Consider the following 23,232-nt stretch of genomic DNA (forward strand, 5'->3'; position numbering starts at 1 on the left):
TTTTGGCTAACCATAAGTAGGTATGAAAAATTATTTGATAATAAAATAATAAAAAAACATTTAAAAACAATGTCCTCTTTATTGTTCAACAAAAAAATAAATTTCAACCATCATCCTTGACTATTGCCTATAGAAATTTAAAAATGATTAAAATTAGATCACATGGGTGTATATGAATTAAGTGCTAGAACAGAATACAATGCGATCAGCAAAATAATAAATAAAAATAATCTTATAATATATTTACATAAATTATAAACAATATATATATTTATTTAATTTATAAACCCATTGTTTTAGTAATATATAAGTTAAAATTTGATAAAAATATTGAAATAGGTATTCGTGTTTGTCATAAAATATTTTTTTTTTGTATATTATGTTAAAAAAGTTCTTAAATAGATATACAAAATGATTCAAATATTTTTTCCCTTTTTGAAAACACTTTTTTATGACCGACCTCAGCAGGTCGAAATCCAGTCTGTTCAAAAATAAACAATGACATTTTTTAAAGTGCTTTCGATCATATTTTCACACCGGAAATCCCCACGCATGAAAAAATAGATATTTTATATTACAAATCAATTAAACAACAAATATTGAAATATACTTAGATAAATGATTCACATTTTATGTTGCTACCCAAAAATATTTCCGTATCTCAATAATTAAAATCCTAAGGTCTCAAGTAGTATTGGCTGTTGGAGTGAAAGCAGCTAGCAATAAGTTGCTCGTACTACCTATGCTACTACAGTGGTCCTCTTGCGCGGCTGCAGGCGGACCTTGAAGCCCTCCTCGCGCTTGAGGATCACATCTCCCTGTAGCTTAAACTCCTCCTCGGTGATATCGGAGATGACGCGGAAGTTCCTGAGGATGGTGGAGAGGATGATCTTCAGCTTCAACATGGCGTACTTGCGACCTGTAAAACAAAACATTTTAATTAGGGTATATCTCACATAGCTCACAGTGTGTAAAAGACTTCCAGAAACCAATTGATCAATCGATTCGAATTTCATTAATCGAAATCACAATGTCACACCTCTTTTACTGCATGATTGTTGTTCTCACGATTAAAATGATTGCCACGAAGAGGGTGATGGAGAATGAATCAACGGCCAAACCTGTCCGTTTTTACGAGGCAATTTGTGCCTTTCAATACACAATCAAAATACTATGTATTTTAACAATTACTGGCGCAACGCACGTCTTATAGAATGCTCGCTTACGTTTATTTTGGTGATGAGTAGTGGTCGAGACCTCTAGAAGGTTTGTTGTGGTTGGATTAGAAATACGAAGTATTATTTATTAATACTACTATTTATTTATGCTATCCCGATATTTTAAAAGACTTGATTGTTAAACTGGTGCCTTACCGACGCAGCTTCTTGGTCCAGCGGAGAAGGGTACGAAAGCGTAATAATGCCTGTTGGCACATCTTTCAGGGAGGAAGTTATCGGGATTGTAGACGTCGGGGTTGGGGTAGATGTCATCTCTGCGGTGCACTTTGAATGTTCCAATTACGATAGTGGCTCCAGCGGGAACAGTGTAGTTGCCCGACTCTGAAAAATAAAAACGGTTGAATACGTAGATAGTACATGATAGAAATGCCTTCCATATAGATTTGAATGTTACCACAGACTTAGCATGCGATCTGTCTCTCTTACACTGCCTGGCATCATACATCGCCACAACACTAGATGGAAATAAAAATTTCACAAAAATAAATTAATTTCTGTATTTAATATTTTAGGCCCGATGGGAATCGCTGAGATAGATCATAAGTTGAAATAGAAGATCGATGCAGTAGGAAAAACAGCATTTCAGTTGTATGACGGAAGCCTAAGACATCCAAGGATATCCTAGCCAAGATGTTTATAGCCACTTGTGGCCTTAAAGAAAGGTATTAAATGACTTACATATAAGTACTCGTTATACAAAGGTTGTTCAAAATGGGTAGCGGGTATTAGATAGTTGGAAAAGCCAAAAATATAAATATTACAATTCAATAATTCAAAATTTTTATATTTTTGGTTTTATCCAACTATCAATTACCCGCTACCCTTTTTGGACATACTGGATGTCACTAATATAGGAAAATCTGGAAATAACAGTGACTATGATAGTGTACTAACTCAGTTTCAAGTCTTCATTGATTTGTCTGGCGATAATTGGCACTGGTGGGTACATCCTGAGGGTCTCCATGAGGCACCTTTCGAGGTACTTCATCTCGAGGGTATCCTGGAAGGTGGCGGGCCTGTCGGAGTCTCCGAAGATGGTGTCCAGCTCCTCCATGACCTTATCTTGGTAGTGCTGGTGGATTCCCATCAGTGACAGGAAGAAACTGCTTCCAGCAGCGGTGGTGTCGTGACCCTTGAAGAAATTTATACTTAAAATATTGCACTAGGAGGTTATAAAGATGATGAAAAGGACTACAAACTAGCAGTTCTCAGCAGAATGCCAAGAAATACCAATACAGATATTGACAACTAAAAAAACGGCATAATAAATAAGTCAATCATAAGGGGTTTTCTATAAATGGCGATTAAGTCAAGGAAGTTTTCAATTTGAATTTGGGAGACGGGTACGGATACTACCGCCCCGAAAATAATTTATTGGAAAACCAACATTTCTGCCATAGTGGTTGGCTATGCTTGGCGACTTGAGCAGAAGTGCCTGAGATCATGGGGTGAGGTTTGTTTATGTCTTGGCTGTGAATGGGTGAGCCCACAAGCCACGTGGTTGGCTGGGTCGGGAGAGGCTTCCTGTGTGGAGGATTAAAATAATAAATAAAAACAAAAAAACTCACCTCGAACATGATGGTGTCCACCTGTTCCTTGATCTCTGTATCTGTGATAACCACTCCATTCTGGGCACTCTCCAGCAACAGGTCCAAGAAAGCCAACCTCTTCTTTTCTCCGATATCATTATCATCTACGTCCAAATCGTCCCTGAGTCCAGCGGACTGTCCGTACGAGAGACCTTCAATGACGTTCTTGTCCTTGGATTCCTTTGCCCTAGCCCTGGCGGCGTTCTCAGCCTCTTCCCTCCTCAGGTTCTCGGCGATGATGGAGGCTGATGAGGGAGTCTGTCCCTTGGCGAACTCTTCCTTCTTCCTCTTGATAACCTGATAAAAAAATGAGGTTCTTTGCTGTCACTCACTAATTTCGTATTCAATATAATGTTAGTATTATTACTGTAGCTACCTGCTACGAAACGTAAGAGAGTGTAAGTCGCAATATGTATAGGACAATTGCTTAGGCGAAATGTGTTAATTTATAAGAAAATTACATTTTTACTTATTCATCTAGAAATAACTAATACGTTCCACATAAATACATTACGTAACGATATTATTCACTTTTTTTCATTTTTAACTTTGGCTGGGAGGCAATTATATATGTTGCTACCCTCTTAACCAATGGTTTGCTTGCTATAATGAGTATTTATGGTGTTTAAATGTATTTTATCATGTTGCCGTGTAAAGTGTGTGTGTACTTGGGACGTTTTAATGAGTTCTGTATTTGTATGGATGAGTTTATTATTTATTTTGAATATAAGGAGACATCTATTATATTCATATAATTTTCTTATTGTTAATTGTTTTGTTTCTATATATAATTTTTTGTGGATGTTCTAGGTTTGAAGCGAAATAGCTTTTTGATTACTTTGTTTTATGTTACCTGTAGTTCATTTATATATGTTTCATTTGCATTTCTCAAGAATTCAATCAAGTTGTTTATGTGAATATATGAGGCTATAATATAGACTTTTTTAATTTTTATTTATTTGTCTAAAATTCCTTCTTCTCAATTCAGCATTTCGATGTTTAAATAATTTTAAAAGTTCTGTTAATAATGTATATAGTATTATATATTGTTATTGTTGTTGTTATTTCGGCTACTGGCATTATACCTCGCTCTCTCATGAAAAATTTAGGCTTATTAGATCTATCAAAAAATGTTTATATAAAAATGCAAAAATCAGTCATTTTAAATACATGTAGAATAACGAAAGATTTTTTTAAATATTTATGTTGAGGGATCAGTAGGATTTATACGCCCTGTTAGGAGTTCAACCGAGCCGAACCCTCTGATATAGAAAATATCTGGAGTCGGTGAATTATTTTCCCATTTAATCTCTGGTGAGTTGACGTGTTGTTCTTGTATTTATTTTGCTTATATAATGCACTTGCATAGTGTTGATTGACTAGATGATCATTTGTGGAAAAGTGTGTGGAGGGGTTTAGTTTTTTCTATGGGGAAGATTTAACCCGGACATAAAATCGGAAAAATTGAAAAAAAAAAAAATATATATATATATATAAATATATATATTTCATGTTGCCGTTGATCTTCAGAAAGTTGTTTCACTTAATAATTTTAAGTAATACACAACTAGTAGGAATCGACCAAAATACACCAATACAATCCTTAATGTACTAATACGTACAACGTTATTCATTTTTTTCAAATGTATACTTAGCCGATTTTGTAATGTGTAATTGTTTTAGTGTTCTCCTATACCATTCGAGTCTACTCTAAATATTTCACGTAATATCTTTTAAATATGTTTTCTGAAAGTTGGCAGTGCGCCAACTGTTGAAAAGGATTCGTTTGAATTGAATTCCGCTCCAGCAGTTCTTACACGACCTATTACTCCAATGTAAGTTCTTTAAGATGGCTGAGAGTTTTCCACTAAACAAACAAATAAAAGGACAATTCAGAAAGATAAATAGTTTCCTTGCACAAAGTGACTGGCATCATCGCAAGCGTTTTGGAAAGAAATAGGAAGTTTGCGAAATGCAGAAGAAATACATTTTAGAGAGATTTGAAAGGGGAAGAAAAATAAAACGTTCTTTACAGGACGTAATAAAAGCAAAGAAGACAGTTTGATATTGACGTAACCGTGGCTTAAACATCAATGTCAGCAGATGAAATAAATATTCTCTATATTACGAGTTTTCCCAAACATTGCGAAAACTAGGAGACTCATATTGAGTACTGCGAAGACAAGAGGAAAGCCTTACCGCTGCCGGAGTGTCTGTATCTGCTGTAAAGCCATTATCTTAATGTTCATCACGTTTAATCTTCGAAAACAAACAGAATCCTGACACAACGCCTAGTGGGTAGGCTATTACACTACGGATGCCTTCTCTTAATTTACTAGTAGTTCTGTTAACAATAGACTTCATTTCCAAAACGGATGTTTCGAATGTTCTCTTATTCAATAAATCAAAACCAAAATTTCCCCTGAAATAATCAGATTTGTAAGTAGGTAAGATAGGTAGATATCTAAGTACCTACCTATTTAATCATAAACCATGTATATAATGTAACTATTTGTTTTTCCAATAAGGAATTATACAATTTGTCCAAAGAAACGTCATTAACTAAATGACATTTTTGTCAAATTTCCTTTTGGTTTAGATCTTTCAAAATTGGAAAAAATGCTAATAGGAAAATCCATAGAAACACAACGATTTCACATTTTGAAAATATTTTTTAGTGGATCCTTAAAGCGGCTACCATCTTGAATCGGAAACGGAACGTACCAACAAATGTATTGACGAAATGTAAAATGGTCGTGTTAAATCAGGATAAGCGCAGTCAAATGTGTGATTTTATCTTTGGTCACCTTTGCGATGGTATTAATTATTACAAAATGGGGGCAAGGGTGTTCGTGTGAAACATCTCTTGGTAAGTTGGCAAATTTGCAATGTTGAAATGGTGAATGATACTGCGCCGGGGATTATCGAACTCACTGGGGTCCTAGATGATATGTCTCATGATAGTAAAATGGTATTATTTATTTGTGGAGAAAATGGGAGGGCCTACCTTCTTCGTCAGTCCGTGGATGACGTCGAGCAGCTTAACCTGGTTGGCTGCGTGCTTGGTGAGGTTAAAGAGGAAGTCGGGCCTTAGCCAAACCTTGGTGTGGCGAAGGTGAAGGATGTCGCACATCTTCATTACGGCCATAGCGTACTCGAAGCCGCTCTTGTCCTGGGTGGACTTGCTCACTCCCATTGCGGTCTCTGCAATCAATATGGAAACATTTTATTTCTGTAACAGATGCAGTTTTTTTTAAATATTTAGCTTTCTCCTAACATTCACAATTATCAATTCTTTGATATGGAAAATGTGTACAATTACAGCTCTTCCAAAAAAAAGTTACGAAAAAATAATAGGTAGTCGAAAAGCATGTAAAAAACCTGTATCCAAATATATTTTTATGAATAAAAAAAAAAAAAATTAAAAGTAATAATAATATAAGGAAAAGTGTGAGATATGAAAATAATTGGAGACCTGAAGCTAAATTTAATGTAAATAACACATCGGAACAAGGACAATTGCTGCAGAATGAACAAGAAAAAATATGCACGAAAATATACTAATTTATACGCACCATGATGGTGCTAACGTGCTTTATCGATAAAACATCTCTACTTTAAGAAAAAAAAAACACGAAGGATCATGTTTGGATGTCACTTACTCAGGTAAAGGATTTTACTTTTGTGTACAATACACAAAGTTTCAAAACAAGCAAATACATACAAACAATATTATCAAATTGGTTTTTATTTTTACTTTATCATCAACATATATCCAACAACAAGACTCGAATAGTCAATTTCGCGGAGAAATTTCTAATAAAATTACACTGCAGCAAAACAGACATGTTATTCCATAAAATATGACAAAGAATTTTGCAGTCCATATTACATTGGATGAGTTAATAGTCTTCAAAAGTGGCGGAAAAACTTGAATCGTGCCAAACTACCCAACGACTCTCGCCAACTTGGTGACAGTTCTGTTTGAGTAGGCAGTCTTGGCAGATCTCTGCGCTATGTGGCATAATGCAGATCATTAAAAAACCACGAATATGGCAAACTTAATAAATGAATTATACAATTTGAAATCACCCATCCCAGTTTTAACAATACAACTCGCTTTGACTTGATCCGTTGTTATTCTTATGTTAAACAGTAGGTCAATTACTTTCCGATGAATAAAATTGCAATCATCAATGGATAGCGATTTTTGTACAACTGAGAAAGTTTTATTCATTGTTTATCTTTTAACAGTGTGACACAAAAGAGTCCCAATAAAAAAAAAAATTTTACAAATGATAGCTTTGTATTACGTTTTAATATGTTTATGAGTTCAGTAAGTTTTTTTAGCATATCTTTAGTACAGTTCTAATAATGGTCCAAGATTTGCCAGTCAAGTTTGCCTCTCAGAAGCTGAGCAAACTGTACAGAGCCTTTAAGATTCTTTAATAGTACAAGTGCGCCCCACTATTGAATTGAATGCCACCTCTGGTCTGGAAGCCTAAAATACTGGACTCCGTGTAGAAACGGGAGGTCCGTTTGATAAATTTCCCTATCTTAACAAAATACTGGACTCCGTGTAGAATCGGGAGGTCCGTTTGATAGATTCCCCTATCTTAACAAAATACTAGACTCCGTGTAGAAACGGGAGGTCCGTTTGATAAATTTCCTTATCTTAACAAAATACTGGACTCCGTGTAGAAACGGGAGGTCCGTTTGATAGATTCCCCTATCTTAACAAACGGATTGCAATCTTTAGAGCAAATGCGTCATGTGGGAATGCTGTCCATGTTCTACCGGTATTTCAATGGAAGATGCTCCGATGAATTAGCGTCATTGATCCCTTCGGCATCATTGATATTTGACTCGTTCTTTAGTTTAGCTCGTCTGTGAAACGTTTTGCCGGCCTCTGTGTTCCTTCCCTCCTAAAACGTGAATCTCTTCAAGACCCATTTTCACTCCTTTCTCTCCTAAAAAAATACCCTCCACGCAGCAACCCCAAAGATGACATAGAGAAAGCCTGAGAGAAATCATTTTTATCAGGGCCTCCTGTGTGGAGTTAATGTAAAATAAATTGGGTACAATATTTATACAAAGTTAATAAAAAAGTGTGAATAAATAATCTAATCTGTAAATGAAATGAGTTATTATTTCTTAAGAAAACAATTGTTCTGTTTTATATACCTAATACTTACTAATAAGTAAATTAATTATTGATACCGGAGTTTGGGTTCACCTTGCACACGACTGCACACACTTCTAACACGTATTCACCATACGATTTATCTATCATTATTTTACCAATGTTATTGCCGATCAGGTTTCAGGGTTTCTTTTTTCTTTCCTGTTTTTTAGTATTTCTTGTTTATTGTTTACGCTGTATTTATTGTGTAGGTAGGATACATATTATTTTCGTAATCTAACATGATTATCAATAAATTATAATTATTAAAAGACAACAAATTAACCAATATCTTAAAATAGTGGAATAGGAATTAGTTACAAATTGAATAAATCAGCGCGACTCAAAATCAAACTCGATAGTGTAACTACACCAATAAATGGTTGCCTTGACCGTTGACCAAAGAGTAACGAAGAATTTGACCTCAAGTACTAATAACGACAAGCAAGTACGTGCTGATCCTATTTGGAATCATTAAATGCTACTGCATAATAGTAATATTATGTGATTCTTTACGCCGTAACCCTGAAAAATGTTCAAGGTGTCCACCATAGATGGGGATAGGCCTTACGGTTGACCTTAAGCTAGGTCCTTACAGGGACCTCTAATATCTGCCGACGCAGCCTCCGATCTCTATGAATATAATCATTTTAGCAGTACACAGATATTAACATAACATATCTACTGTAACTTCTTGATCATTGTCGACCAATGTCACTAGTTCAATTAATGTGTGATATAATGCAATCTGCTAACATCGTCTGTTCAAGGAACAAAGCAAAGACTCCTAAAAGTATGAACGAATAATATTCCTCGCAGGAAATGTGGATATTTTCCACATGTCCTACAATGTATTTAAACGTGAAATATTATTCAAGACTAAACTAACTAAATTTGAAACATTTTTTTTTGTCCCACTTGTAAATGTATTTGTTATTCACTTTTTTAAAATCTTTAATTACCGATATTGCAATGTACTGGTATATACTGTTTTTGCAAATAGATAAAATATGATTCATTTTTATCTTAAGAATGACGAATTTTCCTTATGCCTCATTGGGTGTATTTTCTTAAATTCGTTAATAATAAAATATGGCCTGTTCAATCCTGTTTTAACTGTCTTGTTTCAATAAAATATGGCCTGTTCAACCCTGTTTTAACTGTCTTGTTTTGATAAAATCAGTAGTAGGTGAAAACAACTCTGTCCCACTTCTTTCTAGTACATAATACTACCAGTTATAGTTTTCCGCTCCATAACTTGTTCATACTCACATTACACTTCCGTCTTTGTCGTAATTCTCGGAAACTAGATGCTGTACCAATAGCCGCATGATTGGAAGAAAAGTGAAAACTTTAATGAAAACAAACTACTTAAACAAAAAGTAAAATATGAAATCGTCATAAATGATTGCTAATCATCAATCGTTCACTATTTAAGAAATATTCGGATGATTAGTTGAAAAAAAAACAACATGGTTTAACAATCAATGGTGAATTGCTATCAAATTATCCTTCCCGGAATTTCAACAAACTGACATTTGAGAAAGTTCAAACATAACGTGACGGAATAAAATAAAGCCTTATGTTTGTCTTTCTTACCCAGCAGAATCTCTACGGTGCATTCGCTCATGTAGTCGTGACAGTCGAAGGTCTTCTGGCCTTCCTTCTTCAGCTTGTCTACCACAGCGCGGGAGTTGGCGTTAAAGAGGTCGATGAAACTCTTCAGGACGTTCAAGTGGAAGGTGGGAGCGATCAGCTTGCGGTGAGAACGCCATTTTTGACCTTGATAAACAAGAGATATTAACAGCTTTAAATACTGTTCATCAAAAATTAGAACGTTATTATAATTTCACAAATATCTACCAAGTTTTTTAAAAATAATTATGGAAAATCTCAATTTTAATTAGTTTTCTCTGGCTTTCGCCCTTCAGGGGTGTTCTTGGCTATAATTTCAAGTTGTGGAGAGAAGGGAGGAAAATTTATGTTTAAATATTATTTAAAAATGTAAATTTCATAATTATATGAAAGATTGAAATCGAGTTCAGGCTTTATCTGCGTTTAAAAAGTGGGCGAAAACAAAACAACGACTATTCACGTCACAAGAACATACTGAATAATTCCAGTCTGTGAAGTAAAAGTGAGAGTGAATAGAGTGTTAAGGAAATTTAGCCCCCAAAAGTCACGTATCAAGCGACCTGACAAAGCTACAGCGAAGATTCTCGTGAAGGAATCAACTCGCTGTCGAACACACTGGGAGTGATTTACAGGCTAGAGGGAATGAATAATTTGTTGCCTACACGGATCGCTACGTCACATCTTTAATGTTCGCATTGCGTATTGAATTCATAATTTACGAATCATGATGTCAGTATTGAAACAAAGTTGTTTCGATCAAACAACAAGTCTCCATCTTAATAAGGATAGGTGTAATAAAGAGAAGAAATTTGCTATTATTCTAGTTCAAATTGTGTGCGGAAATACGAGTGGAGAATTAAAATATAGTTTGTTACCGGAGCTGATGAGGAGACCGTTTCCTAGCCATGGCTCGAAGAACTTGTACTCTTTAGACTTGTCAATGTAGACCTGGCTGCTCAATATGACCTCCACATCATCGGGGTGAAAGAGGAACACCATCAGCCTGGGTCCTACCCAGAGTCTCACAACGTTATCAAACTGGAAACTCTTGGCGTACATCCGAGTGAAGATATCTGGAACAAAACAATCAATTTATAATTCTGAATCATTTTCAATCACTGATAATATATTACTTTTATTACTGTCCCCACATTTTTGAATTTTGCATACCCATAAAAAATATCATGAAAGTTTTGGATAGGTTTCTTCCAATGGTTATTATTTAAATATATTGTACACAATTTTGTTATTTGTAAACTCTCCTTCTGTACTTCATCAACTCTTTGTCTTCTTTGCATTGTTAATTAATTTTTTTAAATTTGAATACCGTACAAGAGTCTGCTACTGCTCCCAACCGTCTGTAGCCAGTGAGTGTATTGCATCCCTGATCGGGATATGTTGTGAATTCACATAAGTTAATGTTTTTTTATCAAGTTGGCATTCATAGTAAGTAAGATGTAATAAACTGAAAAATCTATAAAACTGTACGCAAAGTAAACCAGTGAGGAGAAAAATGTACTGAGAAAACATAGAGAGTCTACAAATATGCTGATGCCTATCAGAAAAGGACTGAAACAAACTATCATTACTGGTGGTGTATTATTAATTCGGTTCCATCAGCGTATATGCTAAAAGCACGCAGCCTCTTGACAATACTATGTGTGTCCCTGTATTTAAGAATTATGATTAGACCAGATTAGGAAAGACAGACTACAGCTGATGAATTATTGATATTGGGTATGTGTATGGCAGGATGTACAGTCTCCTTATCATTCGGTCTATGCACCTTTACTTGTGATGTTACTATTATTATTTCAATGCCATTGTTATCGATGAAAAAAACTAATTATTATTTTCCAAGCCAAACAATACCCTAGTTCAGTATAATTCACTCCTGAAAATCTACTCCTATTACCAGTTAAAATAAACAACAAAATCTTAGATAATATGGGCGGAGTTTAAACATTTTCTTAGGCCAAATCGTAGACATACAAATTGATAAACTTGCCCTAACGTTAAATCTGTGAATCATTTTGACGAACTGGATACAAACCACGTGACCATAGTTTTGGCACCAGGAGAGTGGGAATGCCAGCCGAACACATTTGTAAAAGTGTCTCTCTAAATAGTGCAACTAAATATTCATTTTAGGAAACAATTTTAAACTTTTCTTTACGCGTTTTGGGATTTGCATTGTTAATTTTTTTACGCAGCCAGATATTTGCGCGCCATTTGACCTGTCGGTAGCTGAGTTGACATCGCGTTTGGGTCCCACCCAGGCGTAGTGTGTTAAATTCCTCGGTTGGCTAAGTCCCCCAACACAACATAAGCAATATTTCCCGCTTACTGTGGTTTTAGTACGAGATTTTAAAATATTATCAGATTATTAGTAACCATAGTAGTAGGAATTTTTGTCTTTCTTTATAAAAAAATGTAAAATGGACCAGAATTTGGTTAAGAGATTTTATTTTCGAGGACCGAATAGTGATTTAACAACTGTCAGATTTATTTATTGACAAATCACAGAAAGATAGACGGCCTCCCGCGCTCTTCGAAACTTGATTTGTTTCCCTTTTCCTGATTGCCTGGTCTATCAATTCGAATGCCTATGGGCCAAGTACTGTAAATTACGAACTTGTAACCCAATTTGACAAAATATTACAACATAATCTAATACACTCTATGATGTCATAGTCAGAAAGTCAATGTTACATTTACAAAATTAAAAATACGTTACTAAATAAATTAACACTGATAAATATTTATATATGGATATATCTTTCGGATTCGAATAAATTTTCTTAGCGAATGAACAAAGGGTACGTAAGTGAACGTTTTAATAATTATTTTATGAATTAACATTGTGAACTTTGCATATAAATTGATACTGTCACCTGTGAACTCATTTTCATTAATGAGCCAATCACAATGGAAATGTATCAATGTGGTTTTCACAAAATAATATTTTCTATTGTAGTCAATGATACGGGAATATATCTATAATGAATTATTGTTATTTTCACAGTTAATATATTCAATCTTTTCGTAATGTGCATTTTAATCTTTCCATACATCATGAAGTTGTCGGTAACCTTGTTTTTTAGTAATTATTTACATCCTTTGAACTAGGGTCAATGGAATGTTTTGCTTTAGTTTATAATCATTGTTTGTTCTGGTGTTAATGATGTATAAAGATTTATGAGTCATTAATATATCGTATATTATTAATCTACCATTATGTTTTTGTTCAAAGTAGGTGTTCAACAAGTTTACTTAGAACATGCATAGCCCTGACGATATGTTAAATGTTATTTAATAAACGATTACATCTAAAAGATAAATATCACATTTGTTTGCAGGTAAGAGGCGTGCGAAGATATGCACACAATTTTTTTACTGTAAGAATTTTTAAATAAATAAGTTTGCATTATTTAATTGAGAACATATATTCTATTTTATGATAAAAAAGCATTTAAAATTGATATCATAGCCAAGGTTTCGTTTGATTCAAACGCCTGAATTTTCTTTACATAATGAGATACTTCAAGATTTTTCAGGTAGCCTTTACGTCGTTTGATTTGTACGTGAGGTGATTGCAGAGATGAAACACATGTAACCTCACTAGTTATAGATATATTATGGCATTGGCCTCTCAGTAGAACCAAACAAACTGCCATCTCTGACATAACAAAACATTAAGGAATGATAACATTAAATAGTTTTTTAAATTTTTTTTATTACTTTAGTTTTATGATTCGTAACATTAGTTGCTGAAATACACTTTTTTCAAATGCTTCTTTTATTCCATAACCTATATTTTATTTACACTTTTTTCAATATGTAACTTCAGTGATCGTTTTGTGAATGGATCCACCTTGGAAAGAAATTCATATGTAAATTACTCTTTATAAAGTACGTGTTGCATACAAACAATTACTTATTTGTTGTATGAATGGATAATAAATACACTTACAGCAAATGCTTCATGAATATATATGCCAATTACCAGACATGCACACTTTAATTAATATAAAAAATACAAAGTACCTGTAATGTCACAGCAAGAATCTAAAATTATTTTTACCTAAAATATTTAAATGCATTTATGGGGCGTGATCAAGATTTTCGTTTGTCTTTGATTTTTAGTTTTTACATTTTTTTCAAATGTAGTGTAATCTATAACCTTATTTTATAAAGAAGAACCTTACAATTATTAATTATTTGTAATGTATGTTGTTACAATAATACACAATATGTAATAAGTATTAGAATGAGGTAATATTAATAATATGGTTTGAATCATGGAATAAAGAAGAAAACTAAAAGTAAATTCCATACAAATTTGAATTGAAACAATTGTGCCACTGACTTAGTATTTTTTGGTTATAGACCATTTAGCACGCCGTCTGTAACTCTTACACTTTCCTGAAATTGTATATCTCCATCGCATTGGAATTTTGTGACATGGTGAAACACAGTTTTGTGTGGAAATATAGGCCCAAATTTGGCTTGTAATTGGATAACGAAACAAACCTACAAGGCATTTTTTGTTTTTATTTGTCTGAAACGTCACAAAAGTCTCAACTTCTCCCAACCGTCTGGGGCCAGTGAGACTATGACATCCCCAATTGGGGTATGTTGTGACACTGCAGGTAGTGGGGAGGGGAAGGAGATGAGGGAAAGGAAGGTAGGGAATTACCTAGCTATTCAGATCCTGTCACCAAACACCGCAAAAGCCATTTCAGTAACGTTTCAATTGTGAATGGTGGTCTTACACCAGGGCGATATTCAGAGTATCTTTCACTCTGGAACGTGCCGCAAATATGCTATTATTATTTCAAATAATATTCGTTATTTTTTTATTCTTTTTGTAAACTATTAAAATATTTGATACCTTTTTAAATATGTATTATTACTGTGCATTAATTGTGAAGAAGTAAATGAATTTTAAAGTTTTACTTTTTGTCTTAGTATTTGTCTTAAATTAGGTCCGAATATACTATCATAGATAGAATTGGTTTCATGTACTTTATATTGCCCTTTTGACTGCTTAATTATTTATTTGCTAGATAGTTATCTATTCCATTACATAAATATGTTGGTCTAAAATATATTACTTCGTGTTACCTATTTTATTTCAGTCGTATGGTTTAGAATGGTGCACGAGCTATTACAGACAACTATTCTTCAATTTACGCTGTATTATTGAAATGTGCATTTATATAATGATTTTCTTTAGTCAATGAAAACTGGTTCTAACCTCATGTTCCTTTTACGACCAATAAAAGTATTACAATAAAAGTAATATATACGATCAACTTTAACCGTAAGGCTTATAGAAATGTTGGCATTAAAGGACAATTCACAAGGAAATGATTTGTATTAATCTTGCATAAGTAATACCTTGATACAAGTTATCTAAATGTTATAAAGTATTTATTTTGAAGGTAATATAAAGAAACTCTCGCATGTAATTTTTTGTCTTGTTCTTGTTTCTTTTTATTGTTTAAATTCGATAACTCTGAAAACTCTTTTAATATGATTTGATTTGAAAATAAATTAATATCTAGATTTGTAATTAGTGTCTTCAAAGTTTTTCGTTATTATTTAATCAAAAGAATTAAGCATAAATTTAATAAAAAAACCTTATTTCGCAAGAAAAAATATTGACTGTTCCTCTGGAAACTACCGAACAAATGAGCTAACTTCCCAACTGATAGAAGGCTATCACAGGATCTACCACAAACGTTTTAATATTTTAAATTACCGGAATTTATTTACACTTTTCAATATAATGTCATTATTCCGAATAGAAAAGCCATAAACAGTAAAACGTTGAACTGTATTGGTTCTATTGTATTCAGTTGTACACGTAAAGGTTCGTATTTTTTTTCCTACAATGTTGAGACTAATATGACCCTCTCTGTACAGTTAATGTTAGACAATCTTCTATGCTCATCTGTGTGTTTGTTTACATTCATTTTATGTATTTGTAATATAAGCTTGAATATTCCGTGTAACTGTAGTTTTGTTTTAAAAAAAATTAGCTAGATTTTTAAATGGCGAAGAATTCCCGCTATTGGGTTCCAATTTTTATGTTCACCCAACAATTTTTGATTACTACCATCACAATGTACTGTGTATGTGTTAAGTCACTCTTCTAGAAAATCTGTATGTTGATTTACTTTCATTAACTGTATTTTGTTATAAATAAGTTTGTTTCAAAGAAAAATTCAGCTACTTTCAAGAAATAATCCGAATTTTTACATGAATCATCCTTCATGATCACACTTAATGGGTGAAAGCTAAATGTATAACTTAAAAACTTACTGTGAGATGAACCAGTGAACTCCAGCGCATTTCCTAGGAAGGGCAATCCCTTGGGTCCGGGCAGTTTTTCGGCCAGCTCCATCATGTGCCTGCGAGAGACCTTCCAGTAGACGTACCAGAGCAGCAGCGCTGGTAGCAGGAGCATGTAGAAGACGCTGGAGGCGGTGATGAGGCCGGGGGCGGTTTCCATCCCCGCGGTTGCTGTAGAGACGCCCATCTTACCCTATCTGTACACTGACCAAATACAACAAACAATAGTTAATATCATTGTTGACTTGATCACCGGATATTGATGAAATTATAGGGATGAAAAGAAATAGCAGAATAATTCGGGAAAGTGCTTCACATGCCTAGGCTGTTAGAGAAAATGGTTTGTTTTCCCACCATTATGTATTAACATCGATTTAACATTCTTAAGAAGAAGTTTCAAAAATTTAATAAACCTCTACAGATATTTCCAAGGTTAGCAAATATTTAATTGCAAAATAACTATTTATACACGGAGTCCGGAAACTCGTAGTACAAACAGGAAACAGGTGAATCTACATCACATGAAGATCCCAAAAAAGCTTTTTATCTCGATTTTTATTTAAAACTTTCTAACGTTTTTTCGGCAACTATAGAGTATAAAATAAATAACATAAATTGACAGCTGATATTAAGCCCAAACAACCAATTTAAAAAAATTGTTTTCGATTTACTCTAAAATGAAAGCTCAAATCGAAAAAGTTAACAATCAAAATCTACTCCAGATGTGATGTAGATTCACCAGTATCGAGCTTGTACATGATTGATATGATTTTCGGGACACCGTACATAAAAACCTTTATTTAATGCAGTTAGACTATATTTCCCCCTCTGATCACGTCTCTCTTACTGGAAGTATTTATTTTATAATTTTTCACTGTTTTTAAAATATTTACATTTACGCCAATAATCAGATATTGTGAATGAGGAACAAAAGCTTGATAAATTTTGCTACTATCGACATAAAAAGAAACCCTGGGGAAAACATGTGAAAACATCAAAAAGAAAAGGGGTGATCAAGTAGTGTCTAGTGTCCCTCATTAACCAACTTCGAAATAATTAACATTAATCTTTGCATTGGTCCATAAAAGTTGATATTATATCGTAATATTAAGCTTAAATTCCTTCCATGGTTTTTAGTTTAGTTTCAAATATTTTTGTACAAACATGAAAGTTGTCGTTATTATCTTCAAAATGATTCAATGTTACAGTAAGCTTCAACTAGTTAATTCTAATAAATGGAATATTTATAATTTGTTCATATTTAACAAATGACAACATTGTATAATTATCTACCTTGTGAATATATTACGTACAAAGAGCTTTATCCGAGAAAACATTATTATCTATTATAAAAATCTACTTATGTAGGTATGGAAAGGCAATATTAGTATTTGATTACAGTTTAATTATTGTAATCGAGTAATTCGAATTATTCCGCGGATATCAGATCGCGGTAATTGACAACTTGAAATAACTGACGTAATGGAAATTTTTTGCTTGTTTGGAAGTATATGAAAATAATTAAAATTGTTATTTTCTTCTTGGTCACTATTGGCTACATAAATTATGGATAATTACTTCTATAATGCAGTGCAACGGAGGAAACTTGATGTGTCATTTTCCTATAAGGTGGTTAAAATACCGCAGAAGTTTTATAGTAGGTTAATTATTGTAAATGCGTGTGTTATTAAAACTTGTTGCCCGTCGAGTTAATTAAACCAAACGTAGGTACTTTGGAAGGACAAAGGACACTATTATTAGTTATAACTTATCACTAATATGACATTTCAAGAACTCATTTAAAAACAAATATTATTAAATATATCAGTGGCGGTTTGAAGTTGGAATAAGGCTTTTGTAAGTTTCCTTACATTTACCAAAAATCACGAGATATTATTATTTTAGGATAAGCTAAATAGCCCATACTTGCATGGAGAAAAATGACTAATATTTAATATTGCTAATTTATTTAAAATCTTAAAATTTTTCGTAATCGTAATGAATTTCTAAAAAACTTTTAGTAAAGTAAAGTAAAGTATTATCTTGATGTCGGAAATCGTTTTTATAAAAATTCAATTATTTTTGCATTTTGTCATTGTATATTAGGAATTTACTAAAAGTTTTTCAGGAAACGGCCTGCAATCCATTTTTAACCGAATAATTAATAATTTTAAGAGATTATTAATAAAATTGCAATACACATTTTTCTCCGGGTGTGAAAAATTTAAATCTGAATTTACATGTTGAAATTAACCCTCAGAAATTTAAACAAAAAAAAATTCACAAATACAATATAGAATAAAAATAATTTCCTGGTAAAAAATATTTTACTATCGGTACTTTACCGCTTGTCTGAATTCTTGAAAAATCAGTTCCAATGTTGAAAATGACACTTAAATTTAAATTAAATCCGAATTTATTGAAACAGTGTTGTACAGATAGACAGACACATAACTGAAATTATAATTTTTGATTTAGTGATAACCTGATGTAATCGATAACTTTTTGTCAGATCATTTCTTCCAAGAGAAAGAGGACCAAAGAAGTGGAAGGAGGAGAATGATTCACTTAGTTCGAGAATTGACTTCAAGAGTATTTGAATTTAAACAGGATTGGACGAATCCAAGAAGCGTAAGAAGTAGAAGGAAGAGAATGGTTCGTTTAGTTCAAGAATTGATTTAAAGAATACTGGAATTTAAACAGGATTGGACGAATCCAAGAAGCCTAAAAAGTAGAAGGAAGAGAATGGTTCGTTTAGTTCAAGAATTGATTTAAAGAATACTGGAATTTAAACAGGATTGGACGAATCCAAGAAGCCTAAGAAGTAGAAGGAAGAGAATGGTTCGTTTAGTTCAAGAATTGATTTAAAGAATATTGGAATTTAAACAGAATTGGACGAATCCAAGAAGCGTAAGAAGTAGAAGGAAGAGAATGGTTCGTTTAGTTCAAGAATTGATTTAAAGAATACTGGAATTTAAACAGGATTGGACGAATCCAAGAAGCCTAAGAAGTAGAAGGAAGAGAATGGTTCGTTTAGTTCAAGAATTGATTTAAAGAATACTGGAATTTAAACAGAATTGGACGAATCCAAGAAGCGTAAGAAGTAGAAGGAAGAGAATGGTTCGTTTAGTTCAAGAATTGATTTAAAGAATACTGGAATTCAAACAGAATTGGACGAATCCAAGAAGCGTAAGAAGTAGAAGGAAGAGAATGGTTCGTATAGTTCAAGAATTGATTTAAAGCATACTGGAATTTAAACAGGATTCCACACAAAAGTTCTACGGTAAAATTGTATACAATTTTTTACGAAATGTAAGTAAATCAAAGCTGATTAAATCAATTAAATGAACCGAAAACGAATGTTTTTTTACAGAAAGTCTCTTTTAGATACTTCATTATTTGGGGGTAATTCTAAATAATTAATTTCTTTAAATGTTCAGCAGTTATGTAACTATGTTATGAAGTTAAATACTGAAAAATTTCTGTTCAATGAAAAGAAATCAAATAAAAAAAATAGTTAAAGCAACCTCAAACTATTTGAGTGACTGAAGAGGTCCCACCAGTCTAACTGTTGGTCTCCAAGTGGAAACAAAAAGTATCGAATATCATTTATATTGTTTGAAAATTCACTGCTATGATTTAAATCAGGTTATGGCACAAATAATACGAATCTGGAACAATTGTTTTACTATATTTCACACCGCAAACAAAAGTAGAAAATGTGGGGTAAGAGAAAATATTTTATTTCCACAGGTCTAAGAGGTTAGTAGAATCCTGAACAAATACAGAGTAGCGATTAAATAAATATGATAATGTGGATTTGTTTAATTTCAATTAAAAAATTCCAATTTCTATTGTTAGCGTGACCCCCGACCCGGCAACTTCGGGTCGATAAATCGATTACAAAATGATTAAGTTAAGCCATCGTAAAGTATTTCTTATTGTATGTAAATTACTTATAGAAATGAATTGGTAATATGTACCTATCACAATAAAAAACTGCCCGTATTTTGGTAACTTGACTGTTTTTTTAAATATCCTAAAATGTTTATGATACAAGTGAGAAGAGATTAAAAATTAATCCTTGCTTTTGTAAACTATACCTACTTTTTGGCAATTAGAATATATTAATATATTTTTCAGTTTCTGCTAGGAGTTTAATTCTATTTCCATTATTTTGTTTGCTTAGAAGCATTTTAAGGCCCATTATCTTTAAAAATTCTATATCAGTCAAAAAAGGTTTACTTTGAATAAGTACTAAAGCTTTTGCGTTCTTTGTTGATTTAGATAGATTTTGTCAAAATATTAGTCAATTATTATAAAGGACTTATTTTTCGATTATCCCAATAATTCAATGTGTTATGTGTAATAAAATTAGATTCCAAAATACTTGCATTAAATCCATTTTTTCTGTTTCTATTGATATCGAGTTTAATATGTAGAACTCTATGACATTTTTTCTACAAAAAATACGAGTTAGTATAATAATTACACAGGGAAAAAGAAACGACCTAATCTGTCAAATTATTAGTTTGGAAACATCTTACTTTAACGACATTTAATCAAATTTGAACAATATTGTGGGGAAACTTTAAAGGGTAATTAATAACCATTAGTAATTAGTAATAAAAGTGAAAGCAAGTAATTTTTCATACCTATATAGAAATAATGTAAATACATCGACTGTAAGTGTCCTAACCACTGTAAGTGTCCTAACCACTGTAAGTTTCCTAACCACTGTAAGTGTCCTAACATCTGTAAGTATTTTATTATGCCTTTGAATGCGAAACAGCTGTCCGCATGATACAATTACACAGAAAAACTTGTTAATAAATAAACAGTTTTATTTATAAATTGAATAATAACACTTAATACAGTTGCATCAAATATTCTGAATCGTGTGAATAAATTAATGATCCCCTGAAATGATTTATAAAAAAATCGGATGGGTTTGATTTTTAGAAACGTAATCGTATCATTTGTAGAACATGTATTCCATGAAAGATGTCGCAATATTTTTTTAATATTTTGTTAGATCTCTCAAAAAGCAATCTGACCTAATATCTAGTACATTAGTGGCGTGCATTGGAGTTTTTTCAATTCCACAAACTTTTAACTAAATTAATTAATTGCACGAAAAAAATTGACACCTGAGAAAGAAAAAACTAAATCGATAAAATTTTAAGTTTACCTATTTTAAATAAAGTCAATTTGAAATGATTTTCCTTTGTTAAAACCATTAGCATCATCAAATAAAAAGGATAAAAGTAATATTTTAAACATAATTAGAGTTAGCCATAATATATATCCTGCAATGAATGCCAAATGAAATGTCTAATCATTATTCTTTTTCGTATCCGACAGAAAAAATATTTCAGAAAAATCGCTTCATAATTATGTCAATAACTTGCATTTGATGTTTTCAATTATAAATACTTCTTTAACAAAATTTTAAAACGGGAAAAGTTTTGATATATAAGATTTATAGTTATTTTCCATTAGTATCTTTTACACCGAATTTACAACCATAGGTACATACTAAAAAAAAAATAGTTAAAATAGCAATCAGGATATATTTTCCCAAAATAAAACAGAAATTTATAAAATATATAACACGAGCGATGTACCGAATATTTAATAAATTGAGAAGCGTTTGTTTTTACAACCACTGCATCATCACGTAACTTAAATTCCTTCAAATATCTAGCCGTCAAAGGGGGATAAATATTTAAAAAATATCACCAAATTCTTAAATAGGCACTTCAAAACACTTTCCACGTTTTCTGTTCTTTCACTGGGTTGTTGGTAAAAACACTTATGAAATAATTAAATTACCTGAATTACCTAATGAAATTGTGATAATATGTCGATGCCTAATGCAAAACTTGTCAACAGCTACTGGCTTGTCGTGACTCGATCGGGGGCTTATATAGGAATGTGTGATTGTAATGCGTCCCCTCTATTAGAAAAAACATATAGCATAATACAAAATGCACATTTAAATTATCCTCACGTAGCCCCGTGGGGTGGTCAATCATTGACCGATCGGGTCTTTACCTTCGAGTTTTTGATACGTAGACAGCAGCCGAATTATATATATGTAGATATTTTTTTAAAATTTTTACTATTAAAAAACGTCCGTTCTTGGAAATTCATATTTTATTGCTCTGATAACTCCAGCTGCTTTTGCAATCTTCATCAATAAAACAGAAGAATTTTATAAAACCTCAGCCAATTTAAGCCGTACTACAGCTTAAAATGGATCAGGTTTGAGACTCAAACTCTTGTCTAAAATATAGTTTAATTTGTGGACTTCAAATTTATTACTTTAAGGCGAAACACTATGAATTAATACAAAATCTTGTGTTTTTGGATTGAAAATTTGATACTGCGAGTAGTTTACTTTACTTTATTTTACTTTATTTACTTTACTTTATTTACTTTACTTTACTTTATTAACTTTACTTTACTTTATTAACTTTACTTTACTTTATTGAGTATTTTGTATTTTCTGTAAATACTTTTTGCCCACGGGTACTGGACCCTTAGTTTGATATTATAATTAATTTTTAAGTGAAAACCTGTCATTAGATATTATTTGTATTTTTTATAAGTTGACTATTTAAGAATGTAAAAAATCTGTTGGTTTTCCTAAATAAACAAAAACAAACAAAAACAAAAAGAACACATGGCCTCGAAATACACGAGATTTTTTTGAAAAGACATCTTACAAGCCCAGATTAAATAAAGTATCAGACCTATAAATACCGCTTTAAAGTTCAAAAGCTGAGAAATGAGATCCCTGAAGCGAACATGTGGTAAAAATATATATACGATAGTGTGAAAAATGTGGAGATCCGCATATAATGCAATGATTAATATTAAGAAAGGTATGTTTAGATCAAGGCTGCCCAACCACATTGGCCCGCGAACGAATTATAAGTGGCCCGCGTGAACCATTTTAAAAAAACCCGCCAATTTTAAAAAGTGTCGCGGGCTCCTCTTGAACTTACTTTTTAAAGAAAAATACACCGGTTTTTCATATATTTCATATTGCGTCCAAAATGGAATCTTTTAGCCACGCCCCCCCCCCCCCATGGAATTCGATGGTGTTTTTGGGAATTTTTCCCAGCGAAGTTCCGTAACAACCCCCCCCCCCCATGGATTTCAAACATTTGAATATTTTTTGTGAGGAATTATGTATTATAGATTATAGAAGCGTGACGGA

The 23,232-nt window shown here is 32.6% G+C and overlaps 1 protein-coding gene across 4 annotated transcripts; it reads right to left on the reverse strand.

The window, feature by feature from the left end:
- Positions 1-110: 110 nt before the first annotated feature.
- On the reverse strand, positions 111-21,932 carry Cyp4g15 (Cytochrome P450 4g15). 4 transcript variants are annotated; one of them, XM_089631697.1, is made up of 9 exons: positions 21,840-21,932; positions 15,975-16,208; positions 10,520-10,717; positions 9,609-9,791; positions 5,835-6,031; positions 2,807-3,124; positions 2,133-2,370; positions 1,374-1,559; positions 111-919 (listed from the first exon to the last, which is right to left on the reverse strand). In XM_089631697.1, exons 2-9 carry the CDS (start codon positions 16,189-16,191, stop codon positions 741-743), a joined length of 1,716 nt encoding a protein of 571 aa, XP_089487823.1. In that variant the 5' UTR covers positions 16,192-16,208; positions 21,840-21,932; the 3' UTR covers positions 111-740. The 4 variants fall into 4 exon arrangements, with proteins under 4 accessions (XP_089487823.1, XP_089487824.1, XP_089487825.1 ...); XM_089631698.1 differs by having other exon boundaries at positions 21,849-21,897; XM_089631699.1 differs by having other exon boundaries at positions 15,975-16,201; positions 21,840-21,895.
- Between the last annotated feature and the right edge of the window lie 1,300 nt (positions 21,933-23,232).

This window comes from Hesperophylax consimilis, chromosome 5, assembly GCF_061612785.1.
Source record: "Hesperophylax consimilis isolate HC1 chromosome 5, BYU_Hcon_1.0, whole genome shotgun sequence".
In the NCBI taxonomy this organism is placed as follows: Eukaryota; Metazoa; Arthropoda; class Insecta; order Trichoptera; family Limnephilidae; genus Hesperophylax; species Hesperophylax consimilis.

Bases quoted from the DNA above. Each gene is read 5' to 3' on its own strand.
- Cyp4g15 (XM_089631697.1), bottom strand. From the start codon at position 16,191: ATGGGCGTCTCTACAGCAACCGCGGGGATGGAAACCGCCCCCGGCCTC. The intron at 3,125-5,834 runs GTAGGCCCTCCC...TTTTTTTATCAG, and splicing joins TCCACGGACTGACGAAGAAG to GTTATCAAGAGGAAGAAGGA. The intron at 1,560-2,132 runs GTTAGTACACTA...TTTATTTTTCAG, and splicing joins CAATGAAGACTTGAAACTGA to AGTCGGGCAACTACACTGTT.